The 12,326-nt window shown below is 41.9% G+C and overlaps 1 protein-coding gene across 13 annotated transcripts in view; it reads left to right on the top strand.

The window, feature by feature from the left end:
- Positions 1–12,326, top strand: part of ADD1 (adducin 1) — a 76,481-nt gene that overhangs the window by 32,750 nt on the left and 31,405 nt on the right. For 12 of the 13 annotated variants that reach the window (XM_033419559.2, XM_033419558.2, XM_004265169.4 and 9 more), the window contains exons 2-3: positions 2,583–2,797; positions 5,810–5,972. In XM_033419559.2, coding sequence (XP_033275450.2) covers positions 2,603–2,797; positions 5,810–5,972 — 358 coding nt within the window. In that variant the 5' untranslated portion in view covers positions 2,583–2,602. Of the gene's footprint in view, positions 1–2,582; positions 2,798–5,809; positions 5,973–12,326 lie in introns of those variants that run through there. The other variant, XM_033419562.2, reaches the window with a different exon arrangement.

Genomic DNA, 12,326 nt, shown 5'->3' with positions numbered 1-12,326 from the left:
TCAACTGATTCTTTGGCTTTTGGTACCACAAAATATATATTTTTAATAAACTATTCTTTAAAGCCTTACTATTCAAATTGCTGTCTGAGTCCAGTGGCATTGGTATCACTTGGGAGCTCATGAGACATGCAGGATCTCAGGCCCCATCTCAGACCTACTGGATATGAATTTGTATCTTAACATGATTCTTAGGCGATTCATATGCACATTAAAAAGCTAATAATGCCAGCCCCAGATTCCTGGTTGGATCCTCCTGTTCAAGGCATCTATGCCCTCAATTCCATCACTTTGGGAACATTGTTTCCTCTCACTGTCACCATCATCATCATTTACAACATAGCTTAGAGGTTAGGAACAGGAGTTCTGCATCCAGGAGGGCTGCATTAGAATCCCAGACATGTTAACTTCCTAGCTGGGTGACCTAAGTTCCCTTATCTGTAAAGTGAGAAAAACAGTAGTATATTGACAAATAGGGGAGATGAGAGGATCAAATACAGGTAAAGAACAAAGTCTAGCGTACAGTTCTGGCTGCTTTCATTCTCCTTCCCCGTATCACAAACATTATTTTAGATATCTATTGCAGCATAACAAACCATCCCAGGACTTTGCAGCTTAAAATAATTATTTTATTATTCATATTTCATGATTTTGTGGGTCAGGAATTTAGGCAAGGCACAACTGGGCAGTTCTGTTCTATGTGGCATCTACTGAGGTCACTTGATGACTTTCAAGTTTTTTAATTGTTATTTTAATTAAGTTGTATATTCTGGATGTAAACCTTTTCTCAGATATATGATTTGTAATTTTTTTTCCATTTTATGGGTTGTCTTTTCACTTTTTTATGTATCCTTTGAAGCACAAATGTTTTTAATTTTTAGGAAGTCCAGATTATCTTTTTTCTTTTGTTGCTATCTTTTTGGTGTCACATAAGCCTTTGCCTAAACCAGGGTCTCTTAGATTCACTCCTTTACTTTCTTGTAAGTATTCTGTAGTTTTTGCTGTTACATTTAGGTCTGTGTTCGGTTTGGACTGAATTTTTGTACACGGTGTAAGAAGGAGCACCATTTACTTTTTTAGTTGCTAATTTAATCACCTCTTTTAAATCCCCACGTTGCTTATCCTCTGTGGCTTGAGGAACTGTTGTTCACTCACTCGCCATTAAAACTCTCTGCCTGTGGGTTCTGAGACTATTTCTCACCTTGTGTCTTTATCCTTTCTTTCTTGTTCTTAATTTATTCAAGACTTTTTAGTTACATACCAGCTATATGGCAAAATCGGTTCTGGGTGCTGGTTCTGCTCCATCTTCTCAACTTACATGCTTCTGCTGGCCAGTTTCCTCTCCTCTCCTGGCCCCACCTCTGTGCTGATGACTTCCACATCAGCACCTCCGCCTTTCTCAGTGAGTCTGTCTCCACTTCTGGACTGTGAGTCCAGCTTCCTTAGAGTGAGGACTACATCTGATTAATTTTGTGCCCAGCACAGTGGACGTAAAAGATGCTCAGTAAACATTGCATATATATATTGTTAAAGCTGTCATTCAGTGGGTTATAAAAGCAGAATGAACTATTTGTATGATTAGTAAAGGTGCTATTTAGAGATTTATAGTTAAAAGATGAATATAATTTAGTGTGTTCAAAACAGCATTTCAAATAAAAGATTGGGATTAAAAAGAGTGTAAAGTGGGACTTCCCTGGTGGTCCAGTGGTTAAGACTCTGAGCTCCCCAGGCAGGGGGCCTGGGTTCAATCCCTGGTCAGGGAACTACATCCTGCATGCCGCAACTAAAAGATCCCCCATGCCGCAATTAAAAGATTCCCCCATGCTGCAACTAAAGATCCCGCACGCTGCAACAAAGATGCCGCATGTTGCAACCAAGACCTGGCGCAGCCAAATAAATAAATAAGTTTTTTTTTAAAAAAAAAAAGACTGTAAAGTAAGTAGCCATATTAGCAGATGTTTAAATTTGAGCCATTTGGGCATCTTTTCAGGTTATTCACAAACTCAAGGACATGCTGACATTTTCTGAGCCTACTATTATTGTTCTTTGAACCAAGAAGGTGATGTTGATGAAGAGCATTTTCCATTTGCATGAATACAGATGTGTGAGCGGCTTCTCTCCTTTGACCTGTGTGGCAAATCCTTTGCAGAGTTGCCACCAGTACTTTTTGGGGACAATATCATGAATCACATTTCTCCAGAAATGAACTGTGCTGCTTTTAGAAGATCCTGTCTGTTTGGGACAATATGTTGACTTGAAACTATCTTGTGGTCAAAATTTTCATATCTAATTATATTTTTTCAGTTTGTCAGAGGATATACTAGCTTTGTTATTGTTTTCTTGTTGTCTGCTGAAGAACAGTGGCAAGGACAAAAACTGCCCTTGTTGGTGGACAGGTGGGCGATGGCTGACCAGCCACGTGCCTCAGAAGCCACAAAGAAGCATCACACGTCATGGCTCTGACTGGTCAGTCAGTCAGGGCATCCTCATGCTGGAGACTGTATTTATCAGGCTGATGTTCTCATTATGAAATGCTACTGGACATTGATTCAAAAACAATACTGTCTTTTGTTTTGATTCTGTAGGAACCTAGAAAGATTGTGCAATGAATGGTGATACTCGGGCTGCAGTGGTGACCTCACCACCCCCGACCACAGCCCCTCACAAAGAGAGGTATTTCGACAGAGTGGATGAGAACAATCCAGAATACTTGCGAGAGAGGAACATGGCACCAGACCTTCGCCAGGACTTCAATATGATGGAGCAAAAAAAGAGGGTGTCCATGATTCTGCAAAGTCCCGTAAGAGAAGCTTTGTCTCTGACCAAGTGTCCTCTTCCTTCTTCCACTACTTCAGCTCTTATGCTCTGTTGTATGTGTCATAGTCCGTTTACCTTAACACAGGAAATCAGTGCCTCGTATATATGTATGGCTGTTAAAGAGTTCAGTTTAGTTCAAGTTATCAGACACACAAATGAAAAATCTTCATTATCGTAAAGGATAGGAGGTGTTCATTTCTCCTTTTCACTCTCTCACTGCTTCGCCAGAGAGTCTTTATAACGACCATTTGAAAATTACTCTTTCCTCCAAAACACCTAGCTTGGTGCTGGGCACTTAGTACGTCTCAGCAACACCTGATTGTTGATTGATTTTACCTTTAGTTATGGTCGGCATTTGAACCACAGTCACGCCCAACTGTCTTCTGTTTGCATCTTTAGGTAAAGTAGTGCTGTTTTCATAGTTTTTTCATGTTGATGCTGCTGTCTTTATGTGTGCTTCATTCTTTTTATCCTTTTAATCTGTTCTTGTTTTATTTCCTTAATATTTTGGGGTATCACTTGGCAGATAATTCATTTGAGTTATTTTTTTAAATGTTGATCATCTCTGTCTGCAAGGAACTGGGTACTTAGCATACAAAGCTTATTTGTTTGGTTGTTATTATTATTCATATATTATTCCTCAATAATATAACTTACAGTAAAGTACACAAGTCTTAAGTGTACAGCTTGATGAATTTTGACATATGTATAACACCTGTGTAAACGCCCAGATCAAGTCTCAGACTTTACATTGTAGTCGAAGGAGATAACCAAGGAGCAACAAATAGAAGCACAGTGCAGGAAACAGCTGGATGATTAGATTGAGTGTGACTGGGTAGAACAAACCTCTCTGAGTGAGGAAGATTTGACCTGAACTCTGAATGACAGGAAGGAGCCGGCCATGCAGGGATGGGGGAGAAGCAGACATGAAATTCCCAGGACAGGAATGAGCTTGAAGAGTCCAAGGGCAGCCAGTGTGGTCTGGGCATAGGAAGCGGGAGTGCGGGGTGTGTGAGATTGGAGAGGGAGGAAGGGGCAGTTGCCTCAGAGGCTGTGTCAGCCCAGCTCAGGGTACGGTGCAGATGGGAACGGCACGCTTCAGTCTTTGAGTAACTCATTCTGGGTTGGTATACAGAGAGCACCGTAAAGGGCAAGAGAATAAGGTGTCTTTCCAAGCAAGAGGTAGTGGTAGCTTGGGCCAGAGTGGTGGTGGTAGAGGTGGAGAGAGGTAAACTCATTTGTGTTCTGTTTTGAAGGTGGAATAAATAGGACTTGCTGATGGATGGGGAGGAAGAGGTGAGGGAAAAAAAAAAGAATCAGGATAACATCTAGACTTGGCTTGAGCAGTTTTCCTGTGTAAAAGCAACAAGAAACCAAGTGAAAATCACTAAGGATAGAGTGAAGAAGCTAAACTTTCAGTACCGAGTATGTGCCAGGCACTGTGCTGGGGGCACTGGGGATGCCAAGTCCCTACCCACAGGGGTCAAGAACACAGCATCAAAATGTTACTGACCCACATGCACTGTGGGGTCTGGGAACAGAGAAAGAACCCTAGAGGAAAGACTGGTAAGGCCTGGGCTTTACTGAGTAGAATGTACCCGGTGTTGGTTTTTTGGTTTTAGGAGCGTGGATCGTTCAACTGCAGTAAGGAGTGGGAAGGCCCACCCTGTGTGTACAGATGCTGACAGTTGGGAGATGTGCGAGGGAACCTGTGGAAGTTTCCTTCAGACTGATTCTCTGTTCTCAGTGGAATAACAAGTGGAGGCATCTGCTTAGAATGGGCACGGGGAGTGGTGTAGAGAAGGCATGGAGAGTAGGCGAGAGAATGGGCAAGAAAGGTCAGGAATGATCCCTGGGTTAATGTCAAGGGTGCACTCAGGTCAGTGGTCATGGATTTACAGTGAGACAGTGCGGTACGGTCTTCGTTTTTGCCCCCCAGCCACTTTCAGCAGCATGAATAGAAAGGGTGTGAAGAGTTGAACTTAACATGGGGTTGGGATTTTGCCAGATGAAATGGTAGAGAGTTGAAGTTGTAAGCAAGGGAATGGCTATAGTTTTAAACCAAGGGCCTAAGCTGAGTGAGAGAGGTCAGGACACAGGGAAGGTACGGGATGGTGATAAGGTCTTAGGATCAAGACGGACACTAGGAGAGGGTGTTTGGAGAGCATGTGCTTGGCTCCGAGACTGAAGAGGGGCCCAGTTACTAGAAATGAGCAGGTCTCTAGGGCATGACCATGGAAATAGGAGGCCGGGGTGAATTGGATGACACAGTCGTCGGAGGAGAGGCGATCAGGGAGCTGAGAGGGGAGGGTGTGGATATTTAACCATCCGGAGTTAGGACCAAGCAAGCAAGCAGGCAAGGTCATTGGCTGGTGACTGCTGGTTGAGGAAAGAGTCTGGGGTCCAGATGGGTGGCTCCAGGCCTCACTCACTGGTAGTTGCTAAGCGCAGCTCCATACTGTGCACATATAGCTCATCTGGAATGCTGTTGATACAGAGGGTCCTTTGTACTGTGGATTTTTTCTTTTTGTGTTTTCCTTACTAAGTTTTAAGTTCCTGATGGCAAAGCCATTTTCTTCCTATGTGTCCTCAGTGCCTAGAACAGTGTCAGGTGTTGTAAGGTGACTCAGGGTATTTAATCAGTCCCCTACTGTTTAAAATGTAGACTGTTACCTGTTTTCCCTTTTATTGGTAATAATGCTGGAATGAGCATCCTTATGAATAAGTCTTTGAGCACATCTGTGATGAGTTCCTTAGAAAAGATTCCTAGGAATAGGATGCCTGTTCAAATTTTTAAGCTTTTATCTTGTTAAATTACTGTCCAGAAAGAATGTACTTATTTATGCTCCAGGTAGTGATATATTGAGACTATCCATTTGCCTTTCCAGCACTGGATGAAAACAAACAGAAAATTAGTCTATGCGATAGTTACCCTTGCCTTCCCAAGGAACAGAAAAGAAACGATATCTCATTGTTTTAATTTGCCTTTTATTAGGCTTTCTGTGAAGAATTGGAATCAATGATACAGGAACAATTTAAGAAGGGGAAGAATCCCACAGGCCTGTTGGCATTACAGCAGATTGCAGATTTTATGACCACGAATGTACCGAATGTCTACCCGGCAGCTCCGCAGGGAGGGATGGCTGCCTTAAACATGAGTGAGTAGTTCCTGACTTGGTATACATTCTTTGTCATTTTCCGGGTAAAATTTCCTAATATTTTCCAATGTGAAATAGATGAGCACACACTATGTAATACATAGAATTGAGGTTTTTTTAAAAATTGAGTTTTAGTTGTAGTAAAAGATAGGCCTAAAAATGTCTTGACTATAGAGGGCTCCTTTTTTATGAGCCAGTGGGACTGTTATTTCTCAGGCAGGTAACTTTTTATGTGGCTTCTCAGACCCTTTATGAATTAAAAAAAAAAAACTAATTAGAAATAATGCTTGGGGAGTAGCACATTGATTTTGATTTTGCCTGAACTTATTTCAGTCAAGCCAACATTTCTTTTTTTTTTTTAAATAAATTTATTTATTTCATTTTAAATTTTTGGCTGTGTTGGGTCTTCATTGCTGCACGCGGGCTTTCTCTAGTTGTGACGAGCAGGGGCTACTCTTGGCTGCGGTGCGTGGGCTTCTCATTACGGTGGTTTCTGTTGTTGTGGAGCACGGGCTCTAGGCGCACGGGGTTCAGTAGTTGTGGCTCATGGTCTCTAGAGCGCAGGCTCAGTAGTTGTGGTGCATGGGCTTAGTTGCTCCGCGGCATGTGGGATCTTCCCGGACCAGGGCTCAAACCCGTGTCCCCTGCATTGGCAGGCGGATTCTTAACCACTGCGCCACCAGGGAAGCCCCAAGCCAACATTTCTTATCCACCATTCCTCACTGCTCTTCGCAAATGAATGAGAAACAGAAAAATTCCAAAAGAAAGCTAGAAGAAAACTGTTGGGTGGGTGAATGTGAGCAAAGTTAGTTAGCAAAGATAGTTGTGCAGAGATGGCGCTTTGCCGTGGCTGTTGAATTTGTAAACGTTAACATGACAAGGTGGAGCCCAGGGTACCTTGAGCATCAGCTAATGTGACCTGCTGTGTACTGTGCCCTGGATCAGTCTCTGATGTTTCTAGTTGGATAATCAGCTTCTGACTACCAACTTAAGGTATTGGTTTGCGTTAGATCACCTGCCATGTGCTATTTACCTGTCTGTTCTCTGGTATTCTTAGAAGTTGATTGACTTTCACCTGAGTGATAATATCATTAATGTCCAGAGAGTGTTAAAAATCACATGTAATTTACTAGCTCACACTTCCATCCTGAAGTTGAATGGTAGTCACTAGGTTTTCATGTTTTCACATGGATTCTTTTTTATTTATTTATTTAATTTTATTTTTGGCTGCGGTGGGTCTTTGTTGCTGCACGCGGGCTTTCTCTAGTTGCGGCGAGCGGGGGCTACTCTTTGTTGTGGTGCACAGGCTTCTCATTGCAGTGGCTTCTCTTGTTGCAGAGCACAGGCTCTAGGCGCATGGGCTTCAGTAGTTGTGTTGCGTGGGTTCAGTAGTTGTGGCCCACGGGCTCTAGAGCGCAGGCTCAGTAGTTGTGGCGCATGGCTTAGTAGCTCCACGGCATGTGGGATCTTCCTGGACCAGGGGTCGAACCCGTGTCCCCTGCATTGGCAGGCGAATTCTTAACCACTGCACCACCAGGGAAGTCCTCACATGGATTCTTAATGGATTCTAGTGATATTTATATGAATTAGATAATAAAGGACAATGTAATATATTTACTCACATATTGTTTTCTAGTCAGAGATAAAGGAAATTTTAATAGTGCCACACCAAAAAAAGAAGGAAGAAAAAAATCTAGTTTTAATTGTATCTAATAGTTTACTTCTCACATATAAAAAATTTTAATGTGAATTTTAACCTTTGTTGTGGAATATAATGTATGTAGATGGCATAGAACAAAATGATATATAACGTATGAATGGTTTAAGGTGAACGCCTTTATAACCAGCACCCTGGTTAAGAAATAAAGTTTTATCAGTTGCTTGCCCTCTTAAAAGGAATCACCGTCTTGACTTGAATGGTATCACTGCCTTGCTTTTCTTTATAGTTTTATCATCCAAATGGTTATACTTAAATATATTATGGTTTAGTATTTGTCTTTTTTTACTTACTGTCTCTTCAGCATTTTTAAAGCTACAAGTTGCCCCTCCATCTCTCTTTTTCTCCTCGCACTTTAAAGGAAATGGGTTTTGTTGACCTGTAGAGTTTGCTACAGTCTTGAATTTTACTGATGCCATCTCCATGGTGCCCATTATATTCTTTTTTCTTTTGTATTTACAGTAAATTGGTAGCTGGGTCTAGAAGCTTGGCTGTATTTGGATTTTGTTCTTTGGCAAGCTCACTGCATAGGTGGCACTGTGTTCTACCCGCAGGCACATAAGCCTGCTTGTTGCCATTTGTGCTGTAGCAGCCATCATTGCTCAATGCCTAGATCCGTTAATTTAACAAAGGTTCCAAGATGGTGATATTTTAATTTTGTCATTCCTTCTTCTGTATTTACTAGTTAGAACATTTCTGTAAAGAGAAACTTCTCTGGGAAATGGGGCATGACCAGAAAGGGGGCCGCCTCATTCTCTGTCACTCAACGCATGATTGCAGGGAGGCTGGTGCTAAACCATTCATAGATGACCTGCTTGTTGGTCAGGGTTTCATACGGAGCAGAGCAGCTTCCTTGCTGAGATCTATTGGAAGTCAGCCCTCAACCCACACGCACAAAAAGAAACTTCCTCTCAGCTCTTTTGCTTACCCCGTGGTACGGTTTGTATAAAGGTAACCGTTCAAAACGAGAAGTTGGTTTCCTGTCATCTTCTAAAGTGACCAATTACTATTTCTTTAATATTATTTTGAATGCATAGGTTTTTAAAAAAATTTATTTGGTTGTGTCGGGTCTTAGTTGTGGCAGGCAGGCTCCTTAGTTGCAGCTCACAGGCTCCATAGTTGAGGCTCGAGGGCTCCTGTGGCTCGCCGGCTCCTTAGTTGCGGCACATGGGCTCCATAGTTGTGGCATGCGGGCTCCTTAATTGCAGCTTGTGGGCTCCTTAGTTGCGGCTCGCTGGCTTCCTTAGTTTTGTGGCATGAGAACTCTTAGTTGCAGCATGCATGTGGGATCTAGTTCCCGGACCAGGGATCGAACCCGGGCCCCCTGCATTGGGAGCACAAAGTCTTAACCACTGCGCCACCAGGGAAGTCCCTGCAGAGATTTAAATATATTTAATGTGTTTCAAAACATTGCAGTTATCCTTTTTGATACTACTCACATTGTCCCACCTTTGACTAAAGAGAACCTCTCCAAGTTGACTCCTGAGCCTAGTAGTCTTTGACAGCTTCCAGGCCACCTCCTGTAGGAGATGTTCTAGGCTCATCTTGTACATTTCCTGCCCCAGATCTGGAGTCAGCCATTTCTCTAAGAAACCTTGATTTCTTTTTGTGAGAAATGAAATTTTAGTCTGGGTGCTAGAAATGCTCTTTGCTACTGACTGGTTAGTTATTCTTTTTAGACCTTTTTAGTGGATAGAGCTAGGAAATATAAATTACCTTTTGGAGATTTCCTAAGAATCCGCCTGCCAATGCAGGGGACATGGGTTTGAGCCCTGGTCTGGGAAGATCCCACATGCCGCGGAGCAGCTAAGCCTGTGCATCACAACTACTGAGCCTGCGCTCTATAGCCCACGAGCCACGACTACTGAAGCCCGCGCAACTAGAGCCTGTGCTCCCCAACAAGAGAAGCCACCACAGTGAGAAGCCCGCGCACTGCAACAAAGAGTAGCCCCTGCTCACTGCAACTAGAGAAAGCCCGCGCACTGCAACTAGAGAAAGCCCGCGCACAGCAACGAAGACCCAATGCAGCCAAAAATAAACAAATAAATTTATTTTTAAAAATTACCTTGTGATTTGTATACTATATTGATAAATTGGAATTGTAAGTATAATTATAAATATATTGGAATTATAATTCCAATTAAAATTCAGGTCTAAGGGGTTTTTACTTAACCTCTTCTATCTAACATTTGTTTTTCTTTCTTCTACAACAAGAATTCTGGTTCTCCAGGACACCAGGAATAACAAAACTAGAATATTAATAACTCATTTGCTTTCTCTCACATACCCCACACAGTATCAATCCTATACCAATAATATGTTCTCTCTTCATGTTTTAAAATAGTTATATTCTCTGTTGTCAGAGCATATAACCATTATATGTTATGGTCTTGTTTTTACATTCATTTTGTGTTACAATTAATAACTTAATTCTGTAATAAATATATATTTAATGCTCACCACCAGTCCTTGTATCAGTGCCCCTTTAGTCAATTTGGTTGTCTGAAGTTGCTTTTATAGTAGATTTCCCAGAAAACACTTGTGGAAAGGATTTCTTCATTCTTGCGTTGTGGCCTTTATATGTCAATGTTAATTTGGTTTAGTTAGTTTGGGTATAAAATCATTGGCTCACATTTTCCTATTTTGTGTATCTTAAATGCATAATTCATTTTCTTAGAATTTGAAGACAATCTTTCCATATAAGTTACTTGGTTTCTTTTCCTTGATGCTCATAATCTATTTTCCTTTTTCTTTAGAGTCCAGAAATTTTACCAGAATATGTCTTGGTGTTTGTCTTTCTGGGCAGTTTTCTCAGATGATGTGCCCTTCCAAAACTTTTTTATTTTCAGAGTGTTTTCTTGAATTGGTTTTTAATATTCATTCTGTTCCCTTGCTTTTGTTTCCTGGTATGCACATGATGGATTTTCCTTGTCTGACTTCTTTAACTGTCAACGTTTTCTCAAGTTCTTTTTATCACTTTCTTCATTTCTTTATGATTTAAAAAGTTTTTCTCCTCTTTCACCTTTACGCTGTTTTTAATATTTATTTTTAAAATTATTTTTCATTTATATCTAATTCCTTTTATATTCTAGCCCTCATTTCTGAATTTTTCTAATTATATTAAACATTTTTCTTATCTTTTATTATTAATGCCTTTCTTTATCTTTTATGAAATAATAGGTTATAGTTTTCATTTGTTTTGTGGATATGTTTTTTGTGCTTTTGTTATGTGTAGGAATGTGATTTTGCTCTTTTTTCTTTTAATAATTTATTTTTAAAATTTATTTAATTAATTTATTTTTGGCTGCATAGGGTCTTCGTTGCTGCGTGCAGGCTTTCTCTAGTTGTGGAGAGTGGAGGCTACTCTTCATTGTGGTGCGTGGTCTTCTCATTGCCGTGGCTTCTCTTTTTTTTTTTTTTTTGCTGTACACGGGCCTCTCACTGTTGTGGCTTCTCCCGTTGCGGAGCACAAGCTCCGGACGCGCAGGCTCAGCGGCCATGGCTCACGGGCCCAGCCGCTCCGCGTCATGTGGGATCTTCCCAGACCGGGGCACGAACCCATGTCCCCTGCGTTAGCAGGCGGACTCTTAACCACTGTGCCACCAGGGAAGCCCCCGTGGCTTCTCTTGTTGCGGAGCACGGGCTCTAGGCGCATGGGCTTCAGTAGTTGCGGCACGTGGGCCCAGTAGTTGTGGCTCGTGGGCTTTAGAGCCTAGGCTCAGTAGTTGTGGCACATGGGCCTAATTGCTCCACAGAATGTGGGATCTTCCCAGACTAGGGCTTGGACCCGTGTCCCCTGCATCGGGAGGCGGATTCTGAACCCCTGTACCACCACGGAAGCCCTCTTTGAATAATTTTTGTGCGGTATTTGATCATGATATTTTTCTGTTCATTTTTACATGAAATTAGTTTTCCTGGAGGAGTCCAGTTCAGGAATCCTGACTCTAGAGCTCCCTCTTCTGTTGTTTTTGTGAAGTGCTAAAAAATATGGCAGCTTATTTAATTCTCCTCCCTTGCTTTTATCTGGGTCTTTTCTCTTTTCTTCTTTTCTTTTCTCTCGTTCCCAGCCCCATATTCCCCTCTCCTCCCCTCCCCTCTTTTTTTTTGTAATAAATTTATTTACTTACTTATTTATTATTTTTGGCTGCGTTGGGTCTTTGTTGCTGCATGCAGGTTTTCTCTAGTTGCGGTGAGCGGGGGCTACTCTTCGTTGTGGTGCGTGGGCTTCTCATTATGGTGGCTTCTCTTGTTGCAGAGCACAGGCTCTAGGCACGGAGGCTTCAGTAGTTGTGGCTCGTGGGCTCTAGAGGGCAGGCTCAGTGGTTGTGGTGCATGGGCTTAGTTGCTCCGCTGCATGTGGGATCTTCCCAGACCAGGGCTTGAACTCGTGTCCCCTGCATTGGCAGGTGGATTCTTAACCACTGCGCCACCAGGGAAGCCCCATAATGTATATGTTTAATACTGTAAATGTCCTTCTAAGTTTTGCTTTACTGCATGCTACAAATTTTATTACCTTTCTGTTATTGATTTCTACCTTAATTGTATTAATGTTGGGGAACTTGGTCTTTATGAAATAGTCTTTGACGTTTTCAAGACTTACCTTATGGCCCATTGTGGGACGATTAATATCTCAACTA

The sequence above is a fragment of the Orcinus orca genome, chromosome 4 (assembly GCF_937001465.1).
Source record: "Orcinus orca chromosome 4, mOrcOrc1.1, whole genome shotgun sequence".
NCBI lineage: Eukaryota > Metazoa > Chordata > Mammalia > Artiodactyla > Delphinidae > Orcinus > Orcinus orca.
This window is presented reverse-complemented; position numbering and strand designations above follow the sequence as displayed.